This window comes from Perissodus microlepis, chromosome 16, assembly GCF_051167445.1.
Source record: "Perissodus microlepis isolate ML-2025 ecotype Zambia chromosome 16, ASM5116744v1, whole genome shotgun sequence".
Lineage (NCBI taxonomy): Eukaryota > Metazoa > Chordata > Actinopteri > Cichliformes > Cichlidae > Perissodus > Perissodus microlepis.
The window spans coordinates 29,551,352-29,579,036 of record NC_140476.1 but is presented as its reverse complement, the minus strand read 5'-3'; the positions used below and the strand labels follow the sequence as shown (position 1 = coordinate 29,579,036).

The 27,685-nt window shown below is 40.3% G+C and overlaps 1 protein-coding gene across 1 annotated transcript; it reads left to right on the top strand.

Annotated features, from left to right (window-relative positions):
- Positions 1-207: 207 nt before the first annotated feature.
- LOC146371169 (putative ribonuclease ZC3H12C) lies at positions 208-26,737 on the top strand. Its single transcript, XM_084954807.1, has 6 exons — positions 208-387; positions 17,643-18,468; positions 19,411-19,550; positions 19,704-19,938; positions 20,154-20,260; positions 20,433-26,737. The coding sequence occupies exons 2-6, from the start codon at positions 17,756-17,758 to the stop codon at positions 21,947-21,949; spliced, it is 2,712 nt and encodes a 903-aa protein (XP_084810933.1). The 5' UTR covers positions 208-387; positions 17,643-17,755; the 3' UTR covers positions 21,950-26,737.
- Positions 26,738-27,685: the final 948 nt, after the last annotated feature.

Below are 27,685 nucleotides of genomic sequence, written 5' to 3'. Positions count from 1 at the left end.
ATTGTCACTAAGAATAGACTTAAGTAGGCTTTGATGTGCAAATAGTGTGAAATCATTCAATGCACAAACTGGAGCATAAAGTGACATATTTTGTGAATATGCTTTCACAATAGACTGTGAGGCGTAGCAATATCGTCTCTGGAGCAAAGTGCAAGAAACAGATTTCATGCAGATGCAGATCATGGCCGCTAGGTGGAGACTCTCAGGCAGTCACAAGGAAACGCTCACTGCTCGGCTGTTCTGTAGATTTCCTCTCTGACAACCACGAGATCCCGAGAGCAGCAGCGTCAGCATGCAAACTTTGCACTACCATGAGAGTTTTTACAAGGACACTTGTCGTAACATGTGATGGAGAATTAATTCAACACGGGAGGATGCTACGATAAAGTAAGTGGACATTATTTTGTTTTCAACAAGATATACAGTAATGAATAGTCATCATTAACGACATGCATAAGAAATGAAATACTATATCATGAAATACTACATATAATAAGGATCATATATGAATCTTTTCACACTGCCTGAACAAAAATGCACCAAAAGATTCCTTACTGATTCTCGGCACAGTTTACATTTAGGGAAAACAGAAGATATCAGTAAACTAAATCATTATAAAAACTGGAACCAAGAATACAGTATGCACAGGACATATGTTAACTTCAGTAAAATCAATATGAAGTCGGTGTAGCATCACAGACATATCCAAAGATCGTTAATAGATATATGGGACAGGTGTATAGTTATTCTATGTTGGGGTTTTTTTTAAAAAAAACAAACAAACAAATATTTATTTATTTTATAAAGTGATAGTGCTGAATGAACTCATGCTCAGTGCAGCTTATAGTCTGCAGACATAAGTGCAGTATACAATATAATTAGCTAATGTTGGGATAAAATTTACTTACTAAAATAATTCCTCATTAAGTATATTCAGTTTCCTTGTTCGTGAACACATACAAACACACTGTCACAAACTTTCTCACTAAACCCTTTGTGCTCAAACATGTCATCTAAGCTGGGAGCTTGATGAATTGAGCAGGAACTGGAAAAACTGATCTGTGACACAGTGGCACAAAGGCAAACGGTTGTGAAGAGGTCATGGATTTTCTACACAATTTGTGACATAATTTTAAGAGTCTTGTAGTTGTTGATTTGAGTTATAATCATGTTGGGCATTTGCACCATACACTGCAGATGGGCACAGCAAATGTTAATAAAGGAAGGAAGGAAGCCTGAATTATTAGGTTCTGGTGAGTGCTGTGTTTTGCGACAAATGGCCATCTTTAGACATTATCAGCTAATAATGTCATGTCAGCCATAAACTGCATGAGTGCAACATATGTGTAAAATATTAGAATTTAAAAAGCAACTGAAGCACAAACTTCATGAGTGGGATGTACCACACAGCAGACCGTAACTTTTTTCAGGTATTGCAGTTAAAAATGCTCCAGAAGGCACCAACACCGCAAGTAAAGAGATGTAGCTCAGTGATTTGAATTAGCTGCTTGTGTTGTAGTTTTAAAAAAATATAATAACTGTGCATGAGATGATTTTATGAAGGGGGGAATAGACTATAGAGAGTTTTACATCAAACCGTTAAGCATAGCTGATGCTGAATTATGAAGACTGGCTAATTTTTGGAGGCAGACTCGTGTGACTTTTAGAGAAACTTCATTTTTTTTGCACTTCAGTAATCTTCACTTTTTCATCCACAGAGGTTTACACTTGATTTGCACCCATACATCCTCTGCATATGTCCCTAAATGACCTTTTACCTCCTTCGCCTGCTGCACTGAGCTCTAGACATGACTGTGGCCCGCCAGGCAGAGCATGTGTGTGTCTGTGTGTGTGTAAATATGCATGTGTTAGCAGAAGTAGGACCACGGCACGCTCCCATTGAAAAGAAAGGGTGATGGTAAGGCCAGAGGTCTCTGTGGATGACGTTTGGCCCGGCAGCTGCTGGAGCTGCTCCATGCTTTTGTTTCTCTGTGACCCTTCTGACCCGGCACTCGCCCTGATGTCAAACACACACACACACTTTCGCACACCTGCACATAGTCAGACACATGACCCCGCATACACACACACACATGCAAGGATGTGCAGGCATATATGTAAATTTGATTATTTGCTAAAGCGCCCTGTAGACACATACACACACAACGGTGCTCAATAGGCCAGGCCCTGTGGGGACGATCCATCATGACTTAATCACAGAGCTGTGAATTTATGTGTGAAATACCATGTACATGTGCCTGATTCACTTTATGTAGCATTAAGAAATTTGTTTTGCTTCAGATCATTCCCATATTTTTTCTTCTAATTCTCACAGAGTGCTCGAAAAAAGTGAAAAAGAGCTCCTCAAAATCCCGCTAGCATTACCATAAACATCAAAAGACTTGGAACATTGAAGTGGTTCTGCAGGTAGCAGCTTGAAAATTGCCACAGGTCATTGGCAATACAGAAATATGGATGTTGTAGCACTCTTATCGCTTTTCAGTTCTTTAGAAACAGGGGTGCACTGACAGGTCACCGCTGTCGACTGTTTGACTGATATTAGCCTGCAGGCAAAAAGGACCTGTATCAGTGTCAGTTGCTGATATTTCTCTGTCGAGTCCTGGCGAGCTTTGCTGGTAGCCAAGTCGTGTGTTGTGTGCCATTATAATTTGGTTTGTAATTTCCCAGCAAACAGTTCAATCTGATGCAGTAATATATTGCCAGTGTATGTTTCAGTCTTTAACCGCTTTCTGACAAACCAACAGTGAAAATTATCCTCAGTTACGGCCCTAATGTGCTTTTTAAAACTACAATTCCAAAGATGCTAGCCAAGTTGCCATGGAGGTTTTATTGGCCTCAGTTATGTGGTAAATCTCAGTAATGTGTGGCTGCAGAATCACTCCATCTCCATTACACCAAATACAAGCCTGCAGGAAACAGCAGGTGGTGTGTGTGCGCACTAACATGTTTTCATGCTGCCTCCTTAAGTGACCCAGAGGGCACTGGCCTGAAGGCCAACCTATTGTTCTTTCAAAGTCCTGAGTGACCCCATCCCATTCCCCCCCACACACACACACAAACCCCACACACACACCCGACACACACTGGTTTGTTTGACTTCCCTCTTCATAGGTAGCAGCATGTGTAGAGCCTGTTAGCATAGTATTGTGTGTGTGTGCGCGTGTGTGTCATTGATACCAGCTGGACTACCTCTTCCCCTGCCTGTTTCCACCCCTCAGGCCTTGTTAAAGGGCTGGAGTAATCCTTGCAGCCTGGATCAGTGTTTATCCAGTGTACTGTTTGAAGATCTGCTGCAGATCTCCTGGCACTTACTCTGCCCTCAGCATGGATTACCTTTACACCCACACTTATTTCTATCCTTTTTGCTCTGTCCTTATTTGTTTTGATTACTTAGATCATTGATTTTAGAGTAAAAAGGACTCAACTAGATATTCACTGTTCAAGGACATTAAAATAATCTTTTAATGGAGGTACTCAGGGTGGTGTAGACAGGTTAAAGGCTATTTAAAGTAATCTGCAATCAGAGCTCCAGAACTCTGAAGTGAAACGCACACAACACAGACCAGCATGTTTGGTGCAGCATCAAAGATTATAACAGACATCTCTAAAAGTTTCAAGTTTAAATTTACCCAGGTTGAAGTTTTAATTTTCCCGTTGGAACTCATTCGATACTGCAGAATGCTGAAAAGGAGTAAAATGTGTTTTAATACAGTCCTAGTCTTACAAAAAAGTAGTTTTAAATAGTAAAGGTGTGGGATATGATGGTGCAGAATTAGGTGAATTAGATCGGAAATGTGTACCTGTGAAATGCAGGCCACTTTTGATATTGATTCAATCACCGGTTGTTGTTATTATTCATCCAGATATAGGTTGGGACATGTATTAACCCATAGTTATATCATCCAGTTGTGCTGTTTTACATGGTGGTTTTCAGTGTTGAGTTGATATGTTCTCTTCTTGTCTGTATTTCCTTATCTGAATTTTAAACTCAACAAGACTCAGTGCAAACTAACCATAGAAATCCTTTGTAGAGGAACCACTTTGTAGTGACCCACTATCACACATGAGTGAGATCCTGTTCCAAAGCTGGGTAGAATATAGACGAACAACATAAATATGGATTTTCTGGATTATGGACACAATATAGAAATCGCTTATTAAAACACAAAACCCCAATTTTCAAAATGCTTTTAAGAACAGATGCATCAACCAAACAACTCTGACTCAGACGTGCAGTAACAGGCTTTACTGTCATGGCTGTGATCTTTATGTCAGATTAGGTAGCGCTTCCATATGCTTCCTCCTTTGTCTGAGGCAGAAATGCTGCTCAGGTCAAACAAAACTACTCGGATTTATCTTGTGTACACAGCAGCGGCGGCGGCTACTACACCGCGCAACACTGTGCCGTGCTACACTTCGACAGGGTTGGTAAGGTGCGGGCAGGCGGCCGGGAGCAGGACACCTGTTCATCCTGCGACTTGAAGCAGATGGTCCACATGGCGCCTGCTCCCCCGAGGGGAAAAACTGTCAGCTGAGCCCCAATTAAGGAGTCACTGCAAGTCATAGGGGAGCGGGGAGTGGGGGTGGATGATAGAGACTATAGAGGAAAATCAGTCTGATAATCAAATAACTGTGACGTGATAATTGAACAAATCAGACTGTGGAATTAAAAGACATGATACTGCTGGTTAAGTTAGGAGCTCTTCTTTACTTTACTAATTACTAACCCCCCGACATGTGAGTCATCCAATCAGCATACACAGATATATGATATACTTAGCTATGCTTTTGTCACTTGAAACTAAGCAGTTTGTTTTTCCAAGTAAAAAGGAGTTTCAGATAATTTAATCGGACGTTTTTCTTTATGGTGAATTGGAAAGACTTATGTGAGAAAAGTGTGCCATATTGAAAAGATGCATCCTTTTAAGTAAATCTGTGCAGTCACTTTCAAACATTTTGTGTGCAAAGGTTTAAAAGGGAAAACCCAAAATGTGTAGTCACAGTGTATTCATATCTGCAGTAAATAGTCACACAAAGTTCTGCTTTTGATTGCTTTTCTCTTAGCCCGTTTGAGTCGGTTGTTTTTGCTGGCGCATATCAGGCTTAAATTCCCTTCTCAAACAGTTTCACATAATCCAGGTCAAAGTTGTGTTGCCTTTTGTTCAGATGCAGCATCTTTTTATCTGAAGGGATGTTTGTTGTGTTTTTTTAAAAATGCTTCTTTAGTTTGTTGTGAAGGTTAGAGTTCGCCAACTGTCCCCAAGTGTCTAAACAGAGCTTTGCAGAGCCACACCTACATGCTGTAGCTGTGTGAACTGTCACTTGTTTCAGAAATGGGTGGAACAGCCGGTCTCCTCTGCTCTTTGTTTTTAAGCTTGGCACTTGTTGCAGGGAACACAGAAGCAATAACAGACAAAAAACTTTGCTGAAGTGAAATCTTGTTTAAAACAATTAAACCTTGTTTAAAACAATTAAACCATTGTCATCCGTGGAGGTTTCTTTCTTTACGTATGCTTGGCCTCTTTTCCCCTGTGAAAGCCAAACATCTAGGATCCAGCTTAGGCATAAAGTTAATCCTGTCAGGGAATGTTTTTTTTGGAGGCTTTTTGGAGGGCGGCACATATCAGTAGCCTCTGGATGGTTGAATTATTATTTTCCCTTAAAGATGTGGGAGGATAAATCTCAGATTTCAATTTAGTTTTATTTTATAGCTCCAAATCACAACAACAGTCGACTCCAAGGCGCTTAAAGTTACAATAACGCAGAGATTTCTTGGCGTAGGGGCTGTTGACATCCCCAGACTAGATGTACTTTAAGACAAGTTGCCTTTGTGATACTTTTTCTCTTTTCTAAAGGTCATCGCCAATCATCTGTGCTGGTGAATCATGATGGCTAACGCCGCATACGATCCTTGCTGTCATTCAGGGCCTTTGAATTTCCCATCATCCAGGAACCATGCAAAGGGACTGGGGCTCTCTTTGACAGAGTTTTTTTGTTTTTTGAGGAAATGAGTGTGTTCAAAGCATGTACACAGTAGACACTACAGTAACAATTCACACCATAAGGGAACCAACGGCTTAGACAATGGATAATACAATGAAGCATTTCTTTAGCAGAAGTCCACATTTCACACTATAACTACCAGATATGTAGATGCCAGCACATAACACACCTTTATCCATCTGAGGTTTCAGTCATCATCGGTGATGACTCCAACTCAAATCAGTCAAAGAAAAAAAATCAGTCTAACTGACACACATTTAAAAAATAAAATAAAATAAAATAATTTAAGGGACAGGTTCAGAGTTAACGCCTGTGATGACTCAGAGGGTTCTTTGTTCGAAACTTTCACAAACTCTGCACCTACATCTTTTTAAAGTCTTCCCTGTAGAGGGAGTGACACCATTATGCTGCCTGTGTTTATCATGGGCGTACACAGAACAGGTATTACTGTTTGATGTGGTCAGATTTGCATTTAAAGAACCAGTGATGCCTACTGTAAAAACATAGTGAGTGCTCAACCCTGAGGGATAAATTCTGAGGCTTTAGACAACAATGGGAGCAGGCCAACAGTTTTGCATGGCCTGGACTTTCCAGGTGAGCCAGGTTTGGCCGCTTTTCATGTTAAGTAATTTAAAGTAATTTTCCTGGATTAAGAACCATGTTTACCACATGTAAAGTTGTTTACCATGGGTTTTTCCTAAGCAAGCAAAGGGGGGCCTTATATATTTTTTCTCTTTTTGTTTTTGGAAGACAAAAGACAGAAGATTAACTGGCCAACCGAAAAGTAAAACAAAAAATAAGGGTCACTTAGAAAAGTTGAGACAAAGAATGAGGGGGATGCACGTTGTGGATGGTGTTGGGAAGAAGTATGTGAGATGGGGGAAGACAGACGAACTAGAAACAGCTACGGGAAAGCATTGTCTTTGTAATAATTTTCGTTATTTTATTTATTAAGAGAATTAAGAAAATGAAAGGAGACCTATTCATTTTTACTTTTGGGCTCTGATAAAGTAAAGTTCAATGTAATCTTTATTTATCTTGTATTGGTGGAGCGTGGGTGTCGAACATAAGGTCCGGGGTCCAGAATTGGTGTGGGGTTAGAATTGGCCAGGCAAAGACTTGAATCTGGTGCAATGGACACTTTGGAAAATGTGAAGGAGGGCATAAAGTTTTGGACTTTTTAACATATTTTAGTTACATTTTTCAGCATTTTCTGCTTACAGAGACATGATCATTCATATTGCACCACAGTAATTAAGCAAGATAAACAATTAAATAACAGAAAAGTTCCAGTTTTTTCACTGTTGACTATAGACAATTTTTTCACAATGGGTCTCCAAATAACATTTTCTGTGAATTAATGGAAACTTTCTATTTTATAGTTACGGGACAATCTGAGCAATGAGCTACTGTAATTTTTTCTGTAATTTTTCACATCTCTTAAAAACGTCATATTGAAAATTTCTTATATTATGTGGAAAATCTAGGACATACTGTTGGAGTTGCACTTCCTTTTCTTATATTAAGCTGTGTCAAAGATTTAATATGTGGTTAAACTTCTTCACACTGATAGAAAGGGGAAGTTCAGTGGTCCAGCGCCTTGAAGATCAAAGTGGACTGTATTTGACCCCTAATATGAAATTTGACATTCCTGGTGTAGAGGTTGAAGCCCTTCAGTATTAACGCCCCACCCTTTGAGCCAGCTTTCTTCTAATTGGCTGCCCCACAAAAACAGACGGTTTGAACAGCAGGTGGCTGCTGTGCATCCACAAAATTAGCCAAAGGGCTACTTTTCATTTTTAGTCCCCGATCAGACAAAAACAACAACTAAGAACACAGACGTACACATCAGATTGCAATTCAGTAGCGCACTTCTATATTTCCCACATTCCCACACACATTTGACAAGAATTCAATTTGCAGAGTCATGAAAAATTTATGAAGTCCTCAAAGCAAAATACGATCAAACCTGGGACTAGTAGTATGCACCTAACCGAGTGTCTTGTTAGTGTAGCTTTATGAGTGGCACGCCACATAAATGACTTTCCACTGAGACTGTGTGGGCTTAGCTGGAACATCTTCCTGACTGTCGTCTGCTGGCAATATTGACTGCATTTCAAATGGAAACATGCCACATATGACTCTACACAAGACAAGACAGATTTTATCAAAGAGCCATTAAAGGTCAAAGTTCCACTACGTGAGGTTCAATTTGGATTTAAAGACCTGAGATTTGGTATTGAGATTTTTTTTTCAAAGAATTTCAGAAATTCGATTATGAAACGTCTCAAATTTCAACAACAAAGCTACTTTCAGCTGCTCCCTTATTTACAAGGGCTTGCCACAGCAGGTAGCTCCACCATGTTTGATTTGGCAGAGTTTTTTATATTGGATGAAATCCTGTCTACTCCCAGGATCTAACTGAGATCTTTTGCTTTTTGCTAACCAGATGTGTATAGATGATGTGCACGTGTAAAAAGTGTGATGTGAAAATAGCACTTGAGCCCATAAAATGATCAGGAATGTTTGAACCGTGGTCGCTGATGAAAGGAGCTGAGGGGTCTTTTTTCTAACCTAGACTTCTACGCAATTGGAAGTCTTTTTGCAACTAAAGCAGTCGCCCCCTGCTGGTCATTAAGGATACCTCCAGTTGGCTTAACTTTTCAGATTTTGACTCTGGAATACAGTCTGTTATTTATATGTCAATAAACATTCCCTCGCTGACATCTACATTTAGATTAAAGGAATTTAATCTGCTCAGAAACGTGGAGCACAATCTTCCCCTTAGGTGTTTGCAAACCTCACACAGAAATTGTTAAAGATTACGTTTGTTTACAGGATGTTTTAAAATGTGTTTTTATTATTCTCTGGAAAAATAAAATCATAAATCTTTTTCTATCTAAATGTGAAATGACTGGTTAACTTGAGCTGTTCAAGTCCAGCCCGACCTCCTTTGAGACTGAAAAATTCCTCCTGATTGTAATGACTGGGGGTTTTTTGTTTTTGTTTTTTTTACTGCGTTAGTTTGGTGTCTTTTGCTCACTGCAGCTTCCTTCCCCACCTGCTAACTTTCCATCAGAGAGATGCATACGCACTCGTAGGCGATCACACTCCTGACACCCATTTTGGGAAGCACACACTACTTTTAACATAATTGTCTCATTGTCTGAGTCAAGCCAGTCCTCCCACCATGAAACAAAGATGTAGAAGGCAACAGCCGTCTCCACCGAGCCAGGTGTTACACAGGGCTCCATTCTGGGTGCTGTTTTTTCTTTCTTTCTTTTTTTTTTACTCATTCTTTCTTGTTGTGTATCTGTTTGTGTGTGTGTGTGTGTTTGTGAGTGCGTGTGTGTCTGGGTGTAATAGCTCTAAGGACGGTGTGTCCGCGTGCAGCTGCCCACTGAGGGCCCTCCTTTGTGTCCCCCTCCCCTCTATTGTCAACTCATGCCTTCTCGTCCATTCATGGCTGATGGTCGGCGGATGGTCTGGTGATGTGTGCGTGTGTCTGTGAGGTTTGGGAGGGGTTGGGAAGGGGTGGAGTTACCCTACTACATCTCACAGTCCCTTTTTTATTGGTGGAGAGGGGGGTGATTGGCGTGTGTACAGAAGGAGATTTGGTGAAGAGAGGAAAGTGAGCTGTGCGAGGAGATTTCTGTGCTCGTATTGGTGGGCAGACTCACAGTGAGGAGGGGACGGTAGGTGCCTTAAACTCCATCTGCTGTCAGTAACACTGCTAGCCCTGCAGCTTCAGGACACATCACTCTGCTTTGCAACAACAAAAAGAAAAAAAAAAAGGAGAACTTCATGGTTGATCACTTAAGACTGCTGCCAGACTCGACCGGGAAACTCATTTTTTGCTCAGCCCCACTTGGACTGGCAGCTTTCTCCAGTTCTCTAGTGGATACAAGACATTTAACTTCCTTTTTTTCCATTAAAAGGAAATCGGGCCATACTCCTGGGCTTAGTCCTCACCACTTTACTGGGTCATTTTCTTTTTTAAAATTTTTCCCACTTTGAGCTTTGTTGCTGATATGATCCAGAGTAGCATGTCAGGAGACACTTTGTAGGAGTTCTCGGTTCTTCTGTGCTTTACTGCCTTGCTGTTTCTCGTGGAACTGTTCGGTAAGTCTTACTAATTTACTTTTGTGCGTTTAGGTTGGATTCGCGTTTGCCCGTTAAAGACGCTGATAACACTGCTGTCATACTTCATCCTGGATTATCTGCAGTATTTTGATGTTTTTTTTCACTCTTTTTTTATCATGAAATCTCTGTAACCATATAACCTAATGATAAACATATGTGACCAGTGAACAGACGTGCTGTAATACTACAACAGTTAAAGCTGCACAGTCTTTGTTGATGTAACGCTCAAACGGGGACATTTATAGACAAATAATACCTGTTAGTTACTGAGTGTGATTTTTAGGACAGCGCAATTCACTCTGGAAGGTTGTCGTATACATAAGCATCGCAGTCTGAGCTCACAAGTGAAATTAAGACAAGGCCGTTTGTGGTTTTAAATCAGGGCTCTTTGGGGGATTCCTTGGGTTTCCCCCCTCGACGGGTCATTGGTTAGGTTTCACTTCAATTAAATTAATGTAAACAAATTATAGATTATCATATGTGCTGACGAACGTTAGCAGGGTCTGGACCACTAAATGTCTCCGTATGATGGCCTTTAGTTGAGCAGCGAGGGAGGCAGAATCAGACTCTGCACAGCTTAGAGGTGAAACCGAGTGCTGCCCACTACCAAAAAAAGCCACATGACAGACAGTGGTGATATGTATCAATGAGGATGAATCTGGACACCACCAGTTGCAGTCAGGGAGGGTGTAGGAACAGGATGCTTTCAGGGAGGTCCCCTGTGGCTTCAGCAGGCATCTGTTGTCCCCACCACCACTCCCCCCAATCCTATATGCACCCCCACCCCCACTCTCCGCACCCTCTTTGTCCCCCTCCCAGCCGGTCGCTGGCGTGGCAGACTGGGTCACTGCTGTACTCAGCCGGCAAATGGCAGCCATGCGGTGGCCCTGAGGGACTGGTTGGGGTCTTTCCTCAGGGGAGCTCATCCTTCCACCCCACACCCAAGGGGGCTAACCCGGGATCACAACACATATAATGATACGCACAGACCACTGTCAGGATGGGCAGGGTAGGTCAACGAAGTGCAGACTGCAGCATCTGCTCAGTATGGAAAGACTCTCAGCTTCCCCTCCACGAAACACTGACTCACCGAAGTTTGGTGGACAAGTTATTCTTTCCAATAAAATACACACTCAAAATTAAAACTCATGGTAGCTGACGGTTTGTGAGACTCTTTCTTATCCAGTGGGACTTAAAGGATCGTTACAGTTCTTCAAGATTTTGATGCATGTAATTAAGTTTTTTAGGAGACTAATCAATGGCTATGCTTGCTCAGCTAAATGGTTTAAGCTAATCTGTCACTGCAGCTCATCTTGTAATATATGGCTGCTCAAAAAAACCCAGTATTAACCAGGAATTGCATTTTTTTTCACCTGTCTGATATTTCATACTGAAAAGAACAAAAAGGTTGGTGATTTGACACTGTGTGGTGGCAGAAGCTAAAAAACTCACCCTGCAACTAAATATAAAAACTATGTAAACTCTCTCCGTGTATATTAACACTATACAGTCATCTGATAGGCTGAGTTTCCTCCCTGCAACCAAGTCCACGTTTAATCAGGAGACAATTGCTTGTTTTCTGTACTTCAAGATGGGCTATTCCGGATAGACAGCAGTGAACAGAAAGTTCATTCAAAACTAAAGTTTAGCATGTGTAGGGATCACGCCAGCTCTGAAACCACTAAGCTGTTGGAAGGCACCCACTCTTATTTTCATGTCGGCTGCACACCTGTGAATTATCGCGACTGCATCTTGCATTGTGGTGACGCTGTCGTGTTACCAAAGACTGACAGATATACAAACACCTTCCAACGTACTCAAAAGTCTCCTTTGTAGCACTTCTTGCTGCTGTACAGGACTCTTGAACTGCATTCTTGGTTTATGATCCACACCCACAGCATCAACACTTATAAAACTAAATGAAGCAATAGATGCTGCTGTTCAGTGCTTCAAAGTTTAACTGGAAATTTTCAGATATTGTACAAATCCACCAGCGATATTATTTATTTATGTATTTATATTTAGTATGTTTGAAACACAAACTATAATAGCTTAATTGTCATCCAGGTCTTTGTGTAGTATTAAGTAACATTAAAATGGAACTGAAATATTATAAGAAATACAGGAGGAACAGCTAATGGCATTCCTCGTGAGTTATTGGAGTTTCTTTTTTCCTCTTGGTTTTCCCAAAAACTTCCATGCAAATACATTTGTGTATTCACACTCCTTCATACGGCACACGTATATAGTGCAGAGATCACACCACATGTCACCGGACTGCCTTATGAGTGGGTTTTCACACTTGCTGTGTCACTCTCACATTTCTGCTGACTCCTCAGAGATTCCGTCTGGCATCCTGCGACTGAAGTCCGCGCGGCTGATGCATAAGCAGGCATGCTTTGCATGTTGATGTGTTGGTGTGGGGGGTGAATGGGTTTAAAAAAAAAAAAAGCCCCAGCCTCCGTCTGTGCATGCTGCTCGGGCCGAGAGAACAATACTCCCATCACAGGAGGACAGATTGTGTGGCAGCTGCATTGTTGAAGGACGGCACGCCAGACACACTTCTTCCCCCCCGACACACACACAAACTCACTCTCGCTCTCTTCCCCTTTGTGCCTCTTTTGTTTTTTTTTTTCTGTTTTTTTGTTTTTTTGCTGGACTAAATTATTCCGGCTCTCTTGTGGCATTCAGGATGAAAAACAGCGGCGGTGCAGCTTAGACGTCGGGGGTCGGGACATTAAGAGGCCCCTGCTTTCCGGTGCTTTAGCGTGCGATCTGAGAAATTCTTCTTTAAACTATAACCATAAATAGGAGCGCATACAGAGTGCAGAAGTAGCTCTTTTGAAGTGATTTGCAAACAACTGGTGAAAAAATTTATCTTTTGAAATAAATGTTCAGTCTTGTATGAGGAGCAGCTTCATGAAGTGAACTGAAGTCTTCCAATGCTACCAGACAGTATTTGTTCACCTTGTGTCAGCACATAAAAAAAATCAGCATTATTTGTCCAGAGCAGCATAACAGAGTATTTTTCTTTCACAGAAATCTTTTTTTTTTTTTTTTGACATCGTACTTTGAAGAACAACATTTGAAGAAGATGCACCAAACTTGTAAATAACATTCCCGTTCACTTCTCACAGATCTCAGGGCAGTTTCATGCACTGGAAGTACCCTCCGTGGGTATTTCCACAGATAAAAACCTTACATGCAAACACACAGTTGTTGGTATTTGTTTGTGATGTGAACTGTTATCACTAAAAACTGAAGCAGGCCCACTCTGTCCACATCATACCAGTTACAGGTGGGGTGTTGAAGCAGGTCATCATATGACTGGTTTTCAACTGTCACTTCCTTTTTCTATGCCTCTGTTTGAAGATACATTTTTTGTACCTTTGAGGTACCCTCAAAGAAAGATCTTGGCTCTGTTTGTTTTTTTATGCATGAAGCCAACAAGACTAAACTAGGTTAACGGGTAATTTGTATATGATGCTTTTTCTTGCTTTCCTTCATATATATTCTGCTAGAACAGTGGATGTTCATGTTCAATATGAACCAAACATGAGGCTTCACGCTCTGATTCACAGAATTTTTATCTACTCTTGGATCTGTATGTCAGTGAGAGTGGATATTATATGAAATAGTCATCTCTGGCATGCAGCTTGGGCTGAAGAAGCCCCACCCACCTGGTGTACAAACCTGCTGTTTATGAAGGGCAGGAACTAGGCCCAGCGTAAATAGATTTTATTTTTCTTGGCTGGTTCAGTTGTACAATTTTTGTGATCTGCTGATACAAACAAACAGCATTTTTTAATGTAAAATATTAAACTTCACTGGATATAACTTATTTCCCCCCAAACTTGAGTAAGTTAGAGGATATTTTTCTTGCTTAAATATCTAAAAACTACATGCTATGTGCAAAAATGAAAGAGTTGCTTTAAACCACCTTTATCCAACATATTTTACCTTACCAAACAAAAGCTGGTGCAGCAGATTTACTTAAGAAAACTAATGTCAGGTACTTACACTATTTTTCAGTATCTTTATATATTTATAACTTTTCTCTTTTTCACTCATCTCCATAATGTTTCCCTTGCCTCCGTTGCTCATACCGAGGCTGCTAGCAGCTAGCTGGTGGCTTGCTCTGAGCGCTGGACAGCTTTATTTCTTATTTTTTTTTTCAAATGTTCATGTTTAGCTGTGTGAGGGTGATGTAAGTGTGATTTAAGAATATTAAATATCCAGCACTATCAAATAAAGGTACTATTTTGAACTTTAAAATATGCCAGGCTTATTTAGTATGCTAAATAAAAATATGGAACCAGACATATAGTATTTCTCCCCACACCCTCTAGCACAGGGGTGTCAAACTCAAATGCACAGTGGGCCAAATTCAAAACTGGAACAAAGTCGCGGGCTAACATTAATTAATATTTATTGAAATATATTTATTCCTCCAGATATAAGAATGAATCTTTTCTTATGGACTCAAACACGTTTTGCTGAAAAACTGAATATGGAACAAGCAAAGCTTAATACTAAACAATATATATATTAGCTGTATAATACCAGTAGACCAGCTCTAATAGTAATTTGGTATGGCTTCGCGGGCCAAATGTAATTAGGCTGCGGGCCAAATTTGGCCCGCGGGCCAGAGTTTGACACCTATGCTCTAGCAGATCATTACATGAAGGAACCTTTTAAAAACAAGCGCGTCCATGCTCACAGGTGTACACACGGGTGCTCACAGACACAAACTACACCTTTTTGGCTCCTACCTCAAAGCACACTGTGTGCTGTCGATCTTACGTGCTGCACAATAATGTTTAATATTTAGTATTTACTGTTATATTCCCATATATCATCGTGATGTTGTTTATTGTATTGCTTTCCTTTTCTTCTGCTTGTTTTCTTTTTTCTTTCTCAACAGGTGATCCAGGTGATTGATATATGTATTTTTTTTTGTCTGCTTATTTAGTTGGTTTTTGTTTTTTTGCCCTTTATCCCCGTCCCTCTTCTCCGCTGTTTTTCCCCCCTCTTCCTTTCTCCCCTTTCTTTTCCTCATTCAAGTCTGTCCCATATCTAGCAAGTGAAAATAAAAAAGAAATAAAATAAACAATAAAAGGTGAATCAAATAGACCATTACGGCAAGGCTGGGATGGTCATTTTGGTAAAGTAAATCTGTTGGGCATCTTTCTTCGCCTTTAGACAATAATTCTGATGGCAAAGGAACCAAACGGGACAGGCAAAAAAAAAGACATATAGTATTTCTGAGGAAATGAGCAACATTTAAAGTCAACTTAAAATGAGGTTATAGCAACCAAAAGCATCGGTAATTTAGTGGATGTTTTGTGTGAATACACTGGAAGTAAACAAAGACATTTAATTTCTTTTTTTAAAGTGGTCACTGAACAATTTACAGATCACTCTTTGTTTCAGCCAGTCTGTGCACCCCCACACAACCAGCAGGCCACACTCAGAGGCTCTGAGCAGCATTAGGGGTTTCTCTCATTTGCTACCACAGATGGAACTGAGAAACATTCAGGAAGGCCACATAAACACAAACACTGACTGCAGTGTTAGCTGGTGTATCACTGACTGAATTTCATAAACATTACTTGAGATTTTATTTTGTGGATTTAAATAGAAGTACAGCTTTATGTAATGTAGTTTGTGTCCAACTGTGAGGATTTCTTCTGGGCTTTCGGTGATCAGTAAACTAACTGGAAAACATAAAACATGTACTGTGTTTGTGTTAATGGGCAGTTTGTAATTTTTCTTTGTCATGGTAGCTCACACAGCTGTAACAGTAACGTTTGTTTGTGTCAGAAAGAGCCCTCTTTTTATGATTTTGATAGGACGCCCCACCTAGATAGTGGCCGGAGATTTGAAATAAGTGGAAAATGTTGTGTTTTTTGACTCATGTCACGGCCAGCACCTCCTGCCTCTTAACATTAGCTTTGTCCAGTCAAAATGGATTTAATTTATCATACATATATCCATGGCTTTTTTCATAAATTATTCTTAATTATACTTAATCTCCTGTTGGCTGCTCATGTTTGAAAATTTTGGCTGTACCATTTCTTGCTGCACGTTTAGATTTTGAATGTACAAAATGTGCCAAGCAGTTAAAAATGCGTTTGATTCTGTATGACAGCTTATTCTTACATTTACTCTGAGGATACAGATGTGCCAAACAGGGCTGCTAACAATAAAATCATGTTTGTAGTGGGTTTTCTCAGTTACTCAGTGAGACAGAAAGTTAACGCACTCTGTTGAGTTATCACACAAAACGTGTCCAATGACTTGCCACAAACTTTGTAGATCTTTGTAATTACTATAACGTCACGTCGTCACGTTCATTTCGGTTTCCATTAGTGAATGCAATCACTAAACGCATATGAATGAATTTTGCTCATATTTGTTTTGAAATGATGTATCAAGAAGAAGCGCTTTTCTATGTTTGAGTATGAAGTCAATGCACCACAATATGAGGAGACAAACAATGTCAAGCCCATTTTAGAAGTTACAGCTAGTGCATGCATTGATTAGGCAAGCGGAAAATCTGCCTGTTGGGCAAAAAAGCTTCAAAAAGGCTTTTATTTTATTTTATTTATATTACTGGTGTGAAGCAGCAATGAATGAATGTATTTCACAAAATAAAATGCATATGTCAATAAGAATAAGAATACCTGCATATGACAGAGTCAAGTTTTGTACTCTGTATATATAAAATGAGGTGCTTTAAATCGTAAAGTATCAAACTGAAGAATTAAAAATGCCTTAAGTAGAAGGCTGGATATGATTTAACAGTGTTTCTGACAGTGCTGCTGTTCTTTAGCAGATGAAAATTGCCCGTGCTGCACAGTTATTACGTCTGTGCTGGCTTCCCCTCACTTGCTCGGTACTCGGGTGTTTAGCATTTTGTCCCAGAGCTGTTATTTGTTTGACAACACAGCTCATCACTGTTAAAATGCAAATCAGTAGAAGTTGGTAAAGATAGTTTTCAGCCTGCATGTTTTAAGCATCATAAAGCGTGTACCATCAGCAGGCTTCTCATTTGAATCTTGCAGTCAGAACTTAATATGCAAATTAGCTATTGGAGCAGACAGACTCTGTCAAGACGCATCCCAGGGCAGAGGAGGTGTTGCTGCTTTGGGCCCTGCGTTTTTTTTCCTTTTGATGAAGAAGAGGCGTGCTTGAGATGGGAGGAAGAAGCAGAATAAAATACCCTTACAGCTGCTGGGGAGAATTTTTATTATCATTGGGCCATACTTTAGATAAACAGAATTTTTGGTTTATAATGTTTATGACATTTCAATTGTTTTTTATGTAGAAGTCAATGGAGTACTGACCACGAGTGTTTCTGTATTTGATCATAAATGCAGTGTAGTGCCCTGTGTCCTCATGTGATGGTATCACATGACAAGTGAGTATAGACTGAGAATTTAACCAGTTCCTTTTTATGTTTTAATTTCCAGGTACCCTCACAGGACTAGTTAGTAAGTGAGTTAAGTATCAGTAGTAACAGTGGGGTCAGTCAGGTGTTTGGGAGGTCACGGAGGTAGTGGAGCTGGATGTATGAGAAGGATTCATGGGCCTGAAGGACCATCTGGAGGATGGGACAGGCCACATCCTCAGCCCAGGGCTGGATCTGGACTACCTACACGTGGAAGGTGCTGAACGGCAGGCTGGGAATTTAGGAGCGGGTGTCACTGTTAAAAGCAGCAATACTGCTGGAAGCAGAGGCATTAGCTCTATCATTCATTCAAGCAGCAGTAGCAGTTGCAGTAACTTTTCTGAAGAGAGTGCTATCTCTGACAGTGAAGATGAAAGGCTCCAGACTGGGTCTGGTTCTGACTCTAAAACACCGCACCACGATCAGCTTCACCTACACCAAAGGGAGGAGTCCTCAGTCTTTCAGCCAGTCAGGCTGGACCTGGCACCAAATACGTCTCCTGGAGACCCCCCGGAAACATCTTTGACTGACCCTATCACGCACTGCCGCACGAAGGTGGAGTTCGCTCTCAAACTAGGCTACCCCGAAGAGCTAGTGTTGCTGGTCCTGAGGAAACTAGGCCCTGACGCACTTATCAATGATATACTGGGAGAGCTGGTTAAACTGGGAACCAAAATAGAGATGGATCAGCAAGGAGGTCAAGCTGTCTCACAGTCTCCCTCGTCCTCTTTGTCCTCCACCTCCAACTCCTCTCTGGATTCTTCTCGGCTACTGTGTCCGTCCCACCTGCTAGAAGACAAAGAAAACCTGCGACCTGTTGTTGTGGATGGAAGCAATGTAGCCATGAGGTGAGGAGGAGAAGCTTTGGAATATACTAGGGTTTTGTTCTGCTTTCATGTATCTACCTCTTTACCTCACAAAGAGTGTAGCTTTATTACTTTATATTAGCTATTATCTGGCTTAAGAGCCTAACATATATAGCTACGCTGAAAGCCATATAACACATTAGAGAAATGCTTATTTGTTGAAAACATGCATTGTTTAGTTTTCTGAATTTTTGTAAATCCAGGTTTTACCGAAACCATTTAAGAAGATATCAGTTTAAAACTATTAATGTTAGTTACATGTTACATCCTATACATGCTGAGACAAGCAGCAAGACCCCGGCATGCAATAGAGGAGACATCGGTGAAAACAGGTGTAAGATTGATTTAATCAGATTTACTAAGAAACGAGTTGGAATACAGATGGGTTGCAAAGTGGCTTGCAGTGCTTTATATTGCCAATTCGATGCATAGAAGGGTATCAGCTAATTCTAGCTGAGCTTGAGATTGTGGCCTGTGTGAACTAATGCTATGCCTTTGTAGTTTGTATCACTGGTTTGTAATTAGTGACACAAAGTGAAACAATTGTTCATTGTGGGAAAATGTAATACGATTATGTAATTTTTGTTTTTGCTAAATTGTTTTTCAAAGTCTTAGCAGTCAGGGAAGACAACTATTTAAAAAAAACAGTTCTTTCTCTGAGGGTTGGATTTACAACCTTAAACCTCAGATGGTTACAATCATTAGTAAAATGCAAAACACATCTTTATCAACAATATCAACCTGAGGATACTCTACATTCAGATGCCTAATTCAAGAGTTTGACTTCTAAGCTTTTTTTTGTGTTACTTGATTATAATTCAAAAAACATGAAAAACCTGCCGTACTGACAGTATGACTATGACAAGCAAACAGGAAAAGTTTAATCTTAGCTGTGTGGCTGATGCTTGCCTTCTGTTTGTGTAGTCATGGGAACAAGGAAGTTTTTTCCTGCCAAGGTATCAAGCTAGCAGTTGATTGGTTCTTGGAGCGAGGCCACCGTGACATCACAGTGTTTGTCCCTGCTTGGAGAAAGGAGCAGTCGCGACCTGATGCTCTTATCACAGGTAAAAATTACAGTCGTTGTCACAGTTGAAAGTCCCAGAATAACAACAGTGTAAAGGATGTGATTTAATATCCTGCTCTTGGAAGCATTTCCTATTATCCATTAACTCTAGTCTTTCTCTCTATATTTAACTATTGCACCTCTCCTTGTTCAGACCAAGAGATCCTGCGGCGTCTGGAGAAAGAAAAGATCTTGGTTTTCACTCCATCGCGACGCGTTCAGGGACGTCGTGTGGTTTGCTACGATGACAGATTCATCGTCAAACTGGCCTACGAGTCAGATGGTATAATTGTTTCAAACGACAACTACCGTGACTTAGCGAATGAGAAGCCAGAGTGGAAGAAATTTATAGATGAGCGCCTGCTGATGTACTCGTTTGTAAATGACAAGTAAGCATATCGCACCAACACAAGAAGCAAATCTGTTGGATTTCCTTTTAACGTCATTGTTTCCCTGCACCTTTGAACATACTAAATATTATGCTCTCTTTGTGTTACTCTAACCAATTTGTTGTTAAAAAAAAAAGGGAGAATTTCAACTTATGTCTGTGTTTGAAAGAACTCAATATTTGCATCTAATTTCAGTCTGTTAACTGTATATTTAGATTCATGCCACCTGATGACCCGCTGGGACGCCATGGACCTAGTCTTGAGAATTTCTTGAGAAAGAGGCCTGTTATTCCTGAACATAGAAAGCAGCCATGTCCTTATGGTAATAAAAAAAATGTTTAGTTATGTTTCTTATCAAATGCATGCTTATCAGCTATGCTGCAGAAGATGTCTGCTCTTGCATAGTGGAATTAGATAAAAAAAATTGTACGAGAATAAATGCTTTTTATTCCAGTACAATGACAAAAAAATCTTCATATTTTTTCTTCCATTAGGAAAAAAGTGCACATATGGCCACAAGTGCAAGTTTTATCACCCTGAAAGGGGTAGTCAGCCCCAGCGAGCTGTGGCAGATGAACTCCGTGCCAGTGCCAAAATTTCATCAGTAGCTTCAAGAGGCCTGCTGGAACATGCCCTGATGGCGAAGAGCCAAAAAAATGGTCAATCAGATGGAATGGCTGAGGCCCCGCTGATTCGGGATACCGGAAAGAAACAGCCAAATCGGAGCCTTCAGAGCTCCTTCAGTGAGCTCTCGGAGGACAAAACTCAGGTCAGTTCCAAAGTGGAGGAACAGAGGAGAAACAGCAGCAGTAGTGGCAGCTGTAGCAATAACATTGTAGGACATCCTGCTCCAGGGGGACCGCCTTCATCGGGACATCTGGAAAGATGGGAACACCCTGCTGGAAGTACTGGATGCAGCTTGGGTATTGCCGGGGCTTCAGGACCAAACAAAGCTGAATCTTATTACAGATGCAGTTCTCCAGTGGTGGGCTACAACTCTGTGGTAAAGGCTTATTCGGGACTCAGTCTTGTAGTGCCACAGACTCCTGAATGCTTCTTTCCAGGTGAGCTCGGCACAAGTTCACTGGCTTCAGATTGTAGCAGTGAAAGCAGTGTCAGCTCAGATTCTTTCTCTCCTGACCCCGTGTTAGATGATAGCCCCAAGTGCCATCACCATCATCCCCACCACCACCATCATCATCACTACTCTGGCCAGTACCCCCACCAGGCAAGCCGTGTTTCTCCTAGTCTGAGCCAGCATTCTCCTCGTGGCTATGTCCATCCTCAAGGACTTTGGAGACAACGTGATTTTGGCATAGAAGATACTCCAGCATCTGTCGCCTCTCGCATTTCGCCACATCGCGTCAACACCGCTTCCGTCTACATCCAACCCCAGCAACAGCTTCAGCTGCTCGCCAATTTTCCAGGTGAACCACCTCATCCACAACATCCACCCCAAACACCCACTACTCACGCCCAGTCTCAGAGCTTCCCTCGAGGCCGCAATATGGTGGGCTCCCTTTGGCCGGAACATGGGCTTCAGGACAGAGTGTGTGAAGGCTCACCAGTTCATTCTAGAAGAAACTACTCTGTGCGAACCCAACAACCTCAGCACCAGCAGAACTGGGACCCTAATTATGAGCCACCCCCTAAGCCTTACTATGATCTGTTTTCCTATAAGAGTTTTCCACAAGTCCAAGGACACTCTCCTTGGGGCCAGCAAGTTCATTCATCACCACATGGCCTTTTAATACCAGGTCTTCCATCGCTTTCACAGCAGTCTCTTCCATCTGTCCCTACCCACAAGAGCCACATGCCCTCAGCAACCCAGCACGCAAAGCCAACTGCCTTTGGTCGATACCAGGACCTTAGGGAGAGGGTGTTTGTTAACTTGTGCGGCATCTTCCCTCCAGATTTGGTGAGGATGGTAATGACCAGGAACCCACATGTGACGGATGCTCAGGAGCTTGCAGCTGCCATTTTAATGGAGAAGTCACAGCACAGTTCTTGAATAAACACAGTGAAGTTTTCATCTTAACTAAACTCGTATTTGCGGGTATATCCTCTGTAAGCTTAATAAAAAAAGTCAGGTTGGGCATACAGAAACCAAAATCACAAGATACGAGACTCCTTCAGCTGTTAACACCCTGCCTTTTTAATGCTATTATTATACAGAGAAATACCAAAATTGCCATAATTTTTTTCTAGAAATATGCCTGCTACTTCTGAACGTAACATAGGAAAAGGTAGGGGGGCATTTGCATGTTTCATCTTTTTTGTTATGAGTCAAAACAGCACTGTATTTAGGGAAGCTTTTAAGGTGTTTCAAGGGTGGCAGTATTGTTGATTTTAAACTTATTTATTGGTTACATTTAAGTTATTTATATAATTTTAAAATTATTTTAGTTTTATTGCACTTTTTGTTATTTTTTTTTTTGCTTTCTTCAGATCATTTCTTTTGGCAATCATATCAGGGTATAATTATAGCCGTTTGCGCTGTTTCTCTGTTTCTAATTTTTTTTTAGTCACTGAGATGACAACATCGGGTATGTAGCTCTAACATTTTCAGCATTAACGTGGCACGCATGTATTTGCCACATTGCAAATACAGCCCGACCATAGTTGACGCTCAAGTAAGCCCAACAAACGGCTTTCTTTCTGTGCTGACAGGTGGCAGATCAGTTGTTGCGAGATTTTGTGGATTTCCCCCAACAAGGAAGTGAAACTTAACCAGCACCCACAAAAGAAGATAGCAAAAACTCCACTTGAAAACCCCAAGCTGTTGTTCACTTTTGAATGAGAGTTATTTCCTCTGTTAGGATAGCCCTGTCAGCTGACTTCACGGTTCATCACGCGCTGTTCCTTTCCATCACTAAACAATATCAGTGTGCTAAATCAGGTTCAAAGTGTGGCAACTGGAAATGTTTATGGGGAACAGAGATTGTTGGTATTGGTTTAATTTAAATTATGTGTTAATTTATTATACTTAATGTGTGTGAATGTGAGACACGGGGTCTCGTTTATCAGTGGTGGAGGGTTTATCTGCCTCTGATGCTTTGCATACAGTTGTGTTAACTGCACAGATCCACAGTTTTTTTTTTTTTGTTTTTTTTAGTTTATGGGACATTGAATAAAAAAACAAAACAGGCACCGGGTAAAAATCATAACCTTAAAATCACTACATCACCACTAAACTACATGGTGGACCGTGGTAGTTTTTTACTTTGCAGGGGTTTTTTCTCAGGAGATATTCATGTTTGGTTTCAAAGTCTGTGGTTCTGTTAAAAAAAGACAATAAAAATAGTTTTTAATAACTTCAACTGATCCTGACCATCACAGACCTCCTTAAATGCCAGCAGGGCTCAAATAGGCTTCCAGTGATTGTTCAGCTATTTTAGCATCATTTGTCAGTCTAAAATAAGTTATCCTTACTTTTTTAACCATATTTTTTTTATTTATATATTTATACTCATAATAATTTTGCAGTGCCCAAGGTGACTTCTGTGAATTGCCTGTTTTCTCCCAAAAATCGGGGGGCGGGGGGGATTTAAAATATATTTTTAGTGTTTTAAAATTATTTTTAAGTTGTGTCTTCTTAATGCAGCTTGCTTGGAGCTGTGTGTTTTTGAATGAAATTATGATAATTTATTTTTACTATCTCTGCCAGTGAGGTTATTTTTATTACCTGAGGAACTGTTTGGAAAGCTAACTCTCTCGCCTGGTTAGCTTAATTTCAAGTAGCCTGATGACACCTCTCTTAGTTGATACAAATTGTATCCTATATGGTTAAAATAAACATTGTTTTATATGAAAATGTGAGAACAAGTTTTCAGTTGAATATTTTCATGTGGCAAAATATGTCGCCCGTGGTAGTTCGGCTTTTATGTAAGGGGGATTCTTGTTCCCTGTTTCCGGGTGCAGTAAAGTCTCAAGTGCACTTTTTGGATATAGTTGTGTGTATTGTCGGTGAACGGAAAGCAAGGTGGAGTCTAGCTCAGAAATGGTGAAACCTCTAACACTGGTTAGCTAGAGGCTAAGTTGGCACACGCTCATAAAACAGTAAAAGTGATCAGGGTTAAAAGTGTTATAACAGAAAGAGCTTGTTAAAGTTGTTTTGTAATGTGATTGGCTGTTATTAAAGTTTCCTGGCATCACACTCCATGGGAGCAGCAAACGCTGTAGCTAGCTTGAATGTTACAAATGTTTCTTAAACACTTTCCAGAAAATGTATTTCTTTATTTCTGTGGAGCTTTCTAACATCAAAAAACTTTATTCTCAAACCCTGGAGAGTCGTATGCAAGGCATGAACAAATGTGAGTAACAGTCTGTCAGGTTTTTGTTTTGTTTTTTTACATTTTTTTCTCTTATCATTACATTGTTATCCGCTATGATGCTAAAGGCTAAGTCTGTGGTAACCCTGCTAGTCTGGCACTATGTGCTAGTGTTTGCTAAATGGGTTAAGACACCCTACAGTATAATTTAACAAACTTCTAAAGTTATTGTGTTTACATTCTGATAAATATTAACAACTTTATTCAGTGTACAAATAAATATTTTTCTAGTATTACAAACTTTTTAAAAAGGTATTTTTCTAAATGTGTGTATTTTTTTTTCTCAAAAAAAATTTCCCAGTAAGTGTGTGTTAAATCATGTCGTGACATCATGCTGTGAATGGATTTCTTCATAGCTGTTGCTTGAAAAAGTGAATTCCGACTGAACATGAAGCAAATTTCTGTCTTGAATTATATACTTAAATTTAAGTATAGCTAATGTGCTGACTACACAGATGTAAATGTTCTTTAGCTAGCAACATACAGGCCACATTTGGAATGACTACAGTTAAATCTCTTCTTTTTTCCATCTTATGCATATGTCCATTTTAATTCTGTCTCTTTAGCTAGCAGTGATCAAAAAGAAGAACCTGGCTCTCAAGAATCCTGAATTTAAATATGTTGGAGAATTCTGCAACAACTAAGATGGTTCATATCAGTTCATGGGGAAAAGATCTGAAATAATAGACAGTATCAGAGATGGACCTAGCCACCGTGACGTCAAGCATTGAGTAGCAAAACCCCATTGAAAAGCACAAGCGTTTTCTTGCACCATCTTAGTGTTTTGAATCTGGACTCGACAACTAGCATATCCTGGATTATCATTACTGTAATAAAGTACTTTAAGCTGCCCTGTTATTTCTGAAATGGTCATCTATATATGACAATCATGGAGACAATTTTACCATCAATTATAGCCATGATTAGTCCCAATTTTGGCTCTCTAGGCCCAGTCACACAGTCCTTGGAACTGGTTTGCAACTTCTGGCAACCACAGGTTGTGTGGGAGCAATGAGTAGTCCTTGACCAGTTGGCAAGTAGCTTCTGAAGGAGGATGCAAATGGATTGCTAAAGCCCCAGTCAAACAGGCCTAGAGATCAGCAAGTGATACCAGGGCATAATAAATATTCCACCACTGGCTGGCAAAAACCTCCTTGCGACTGCTTTGGTTCCTATCAGGTTGGTAGCAGTAAGCATGGAACACACCAACTTCGGTTGCAGTTTTTCTATGCCATAGGTGGTAGTTAGCATTTTCCCTGCAAACTACACAATAGTACCAATCTGCTGACAACCAAAGTAATAATAGGAGATTTGTATGTGCGTAGTGAACTCAGATTTGCCTCCTGTTCAGTCTGAATGCGCTTTATTTGCATTTTGAATTTGCATGTGGGGTTTGTATTAACCGATGACGAGCAACTTGTCATTTGTTGCTCATTTGACTAAAATCATGATGTGTGTTTGTATTTTATTAGGTGTTTTATCGATAGGAAAAATGTAAAATGCCGACAGTCCCTGTTTATCACAGTTTATTCACATGTTTATTTTTAGTGTGCTTTACTACAGCTTCATTTCTGCTACAGAAATAAGTAAGTGCCATCTCTTCAGGGACCACAGCCAAGGAAAAGGCTGTTTGTTGCTCATCTCTCGGGCTAGTGGTGCTTTTATTAAACCAAAATTAAAAAGGAAAAAAAGTGTTAGACCATTGCTGCTGTTTCACTGTATATTCTGCTAGGGAATAAAGTGGTTCTTTCTTATAATGTGATCCAGGATTATGGTGGTAAATCACAGTATTGATTCATACATAGAGTTAACAAATTAAAAGGAAAACCTAAAAGGAGGGGAGGAGGGAATTTCTGGGTTGCATTTGTCCCCTTGGAGGGAAGCGTCAGTTGTTCTGGGGCGTCATATTTATCCTGTGACAAAACATTTCAGTTCAGATGGCATTGATGAGTTGATCACCTGATTCCAACCCCACCTGCATGTTAAACAATGCTTCCCACCACCATCATCAAAACACTAAATGCGGGAATATCTGATGGAAGAATGAAACTATCCTTACTATCCTTCCAGATGAGTGTCAGAGACGTGGAAAATTGACATCGAAGCTGTTTTGTTTGTATTTGGTGGACCAGCGCTGTATGTTGTCACTCATCACTATATTGATTAAGGTGATTAAAATTGTGCTTCACAACAACTTTTTTGATTTTTGGTTTAATGTACAGTACTTTCACTTTTTCGCCCCTGTATGAGTTTAACTTTTTATTCTATAAAACCACCATTGCAGAGTCGGTTTCACCAAACATTTGTTGTGCTCGATTAAGCTTTAGAGATTGAAACCCAAAACAAGAGCACATAAAACAAATGTGACATACCTACAGGATCAGGGAAAATGTGGCTGAATGAGACATGTTGACTGTTCTTGTGAGTGATGTAAAAGTGACCAATAAAAGCCTCACTTAAAGCTTTCACATCCTGCCTGGTCTGTGTACATGCTGTATTTTGGTATAGTGTGATTTGAAATAAGAATCTTTTAATTTTCCTTTATGAACATTTTTATTTGTATTAAATGTAATGTGCCTACACTGAACCACAGATGCCACAGAAACCTGCATGATCGCTTTTGGATGGACCTTATCACACCGATTTTAGAAGAGTGTTTTTCTTTTGGGTATTTTGGACACAGCGAGAGAAGTGACATCACTGCTCTACTGCAGTTGTGTTTACTTGCATCACTCTTCCTGTTTTTTGATGATCTATCAGCTGTGGCAGGAAGCAATAAAAAGTGCTGCGAAATGTTTCCATTAAGTTATGAAAAAGAAACTTTCCACTTTGCGACCCCGTGAAAAAATTAAGTGAATTCCATGATTCAGTATCTGTAAAACCACCTGTGGTAGCAATAACTGATCTGTTTTCTGTATAAATTTCTGTCATATTGTGGAGGATTTCTTTACAGCTTCAATCCATTGAGGTTTGCAGACATTAGTTTACTCATTTTTTTGCCATTCTGTTACAGATTTGTTGGTGTGCTTTGGATCATTGTCTTGATGACCTAGTTTGACTTCATGATTCATGACTGCGAGGTGTTCAGCTCCTGTAGCTGCAAATGAAACCCAAATCATGACACCTCCACCACCATGCTTGACAGTTGGCATGACGTGTTTATGGTGATATGATATGAACCATATTTGGCTTTCACTTTGCTGGGACATCCACTCATGGGAAGATTATGGTACTGTGTTAAACCACAGCTAAATGCACCACAGCAGCGAACTCCCAACACTTCTGCTTCTATAGAGGTGCTCAGGCCACATCCTGCTGATCACCAATTAATAAGTTTTCCACATGACAGTATGATGCCATGTTCCTTTGAATTCAGTGGCATACATGACACATAGGCTTTAAGCAGCAAATTTAAA

Excerpts from the sequence above, each read along its gene's own strand:
- LOC146371169 (XM_084954807.1), top strand. The coding sequence starts at position 17,756 with ATGGGCCTGAAGGACCATCTGGAGGATGGGACAGGCCACATCCTCAGC. Across the intron at positions 19,551-19,703 it reads ACCTGATGCTCTTATCACAG|ACCAAGAGATCCTGCGGCGT; the intron begins GTAAAAATTACA and ends CTCCTTGTTCAG. Across the intron at positions 20,261-20,432 it reads AAAGCAGCCATGTCCTTATG|GAAAAAAGTGCACATATGGC; the intron begins GTAATAAAAAAA and ends TTCTTCCATTAG.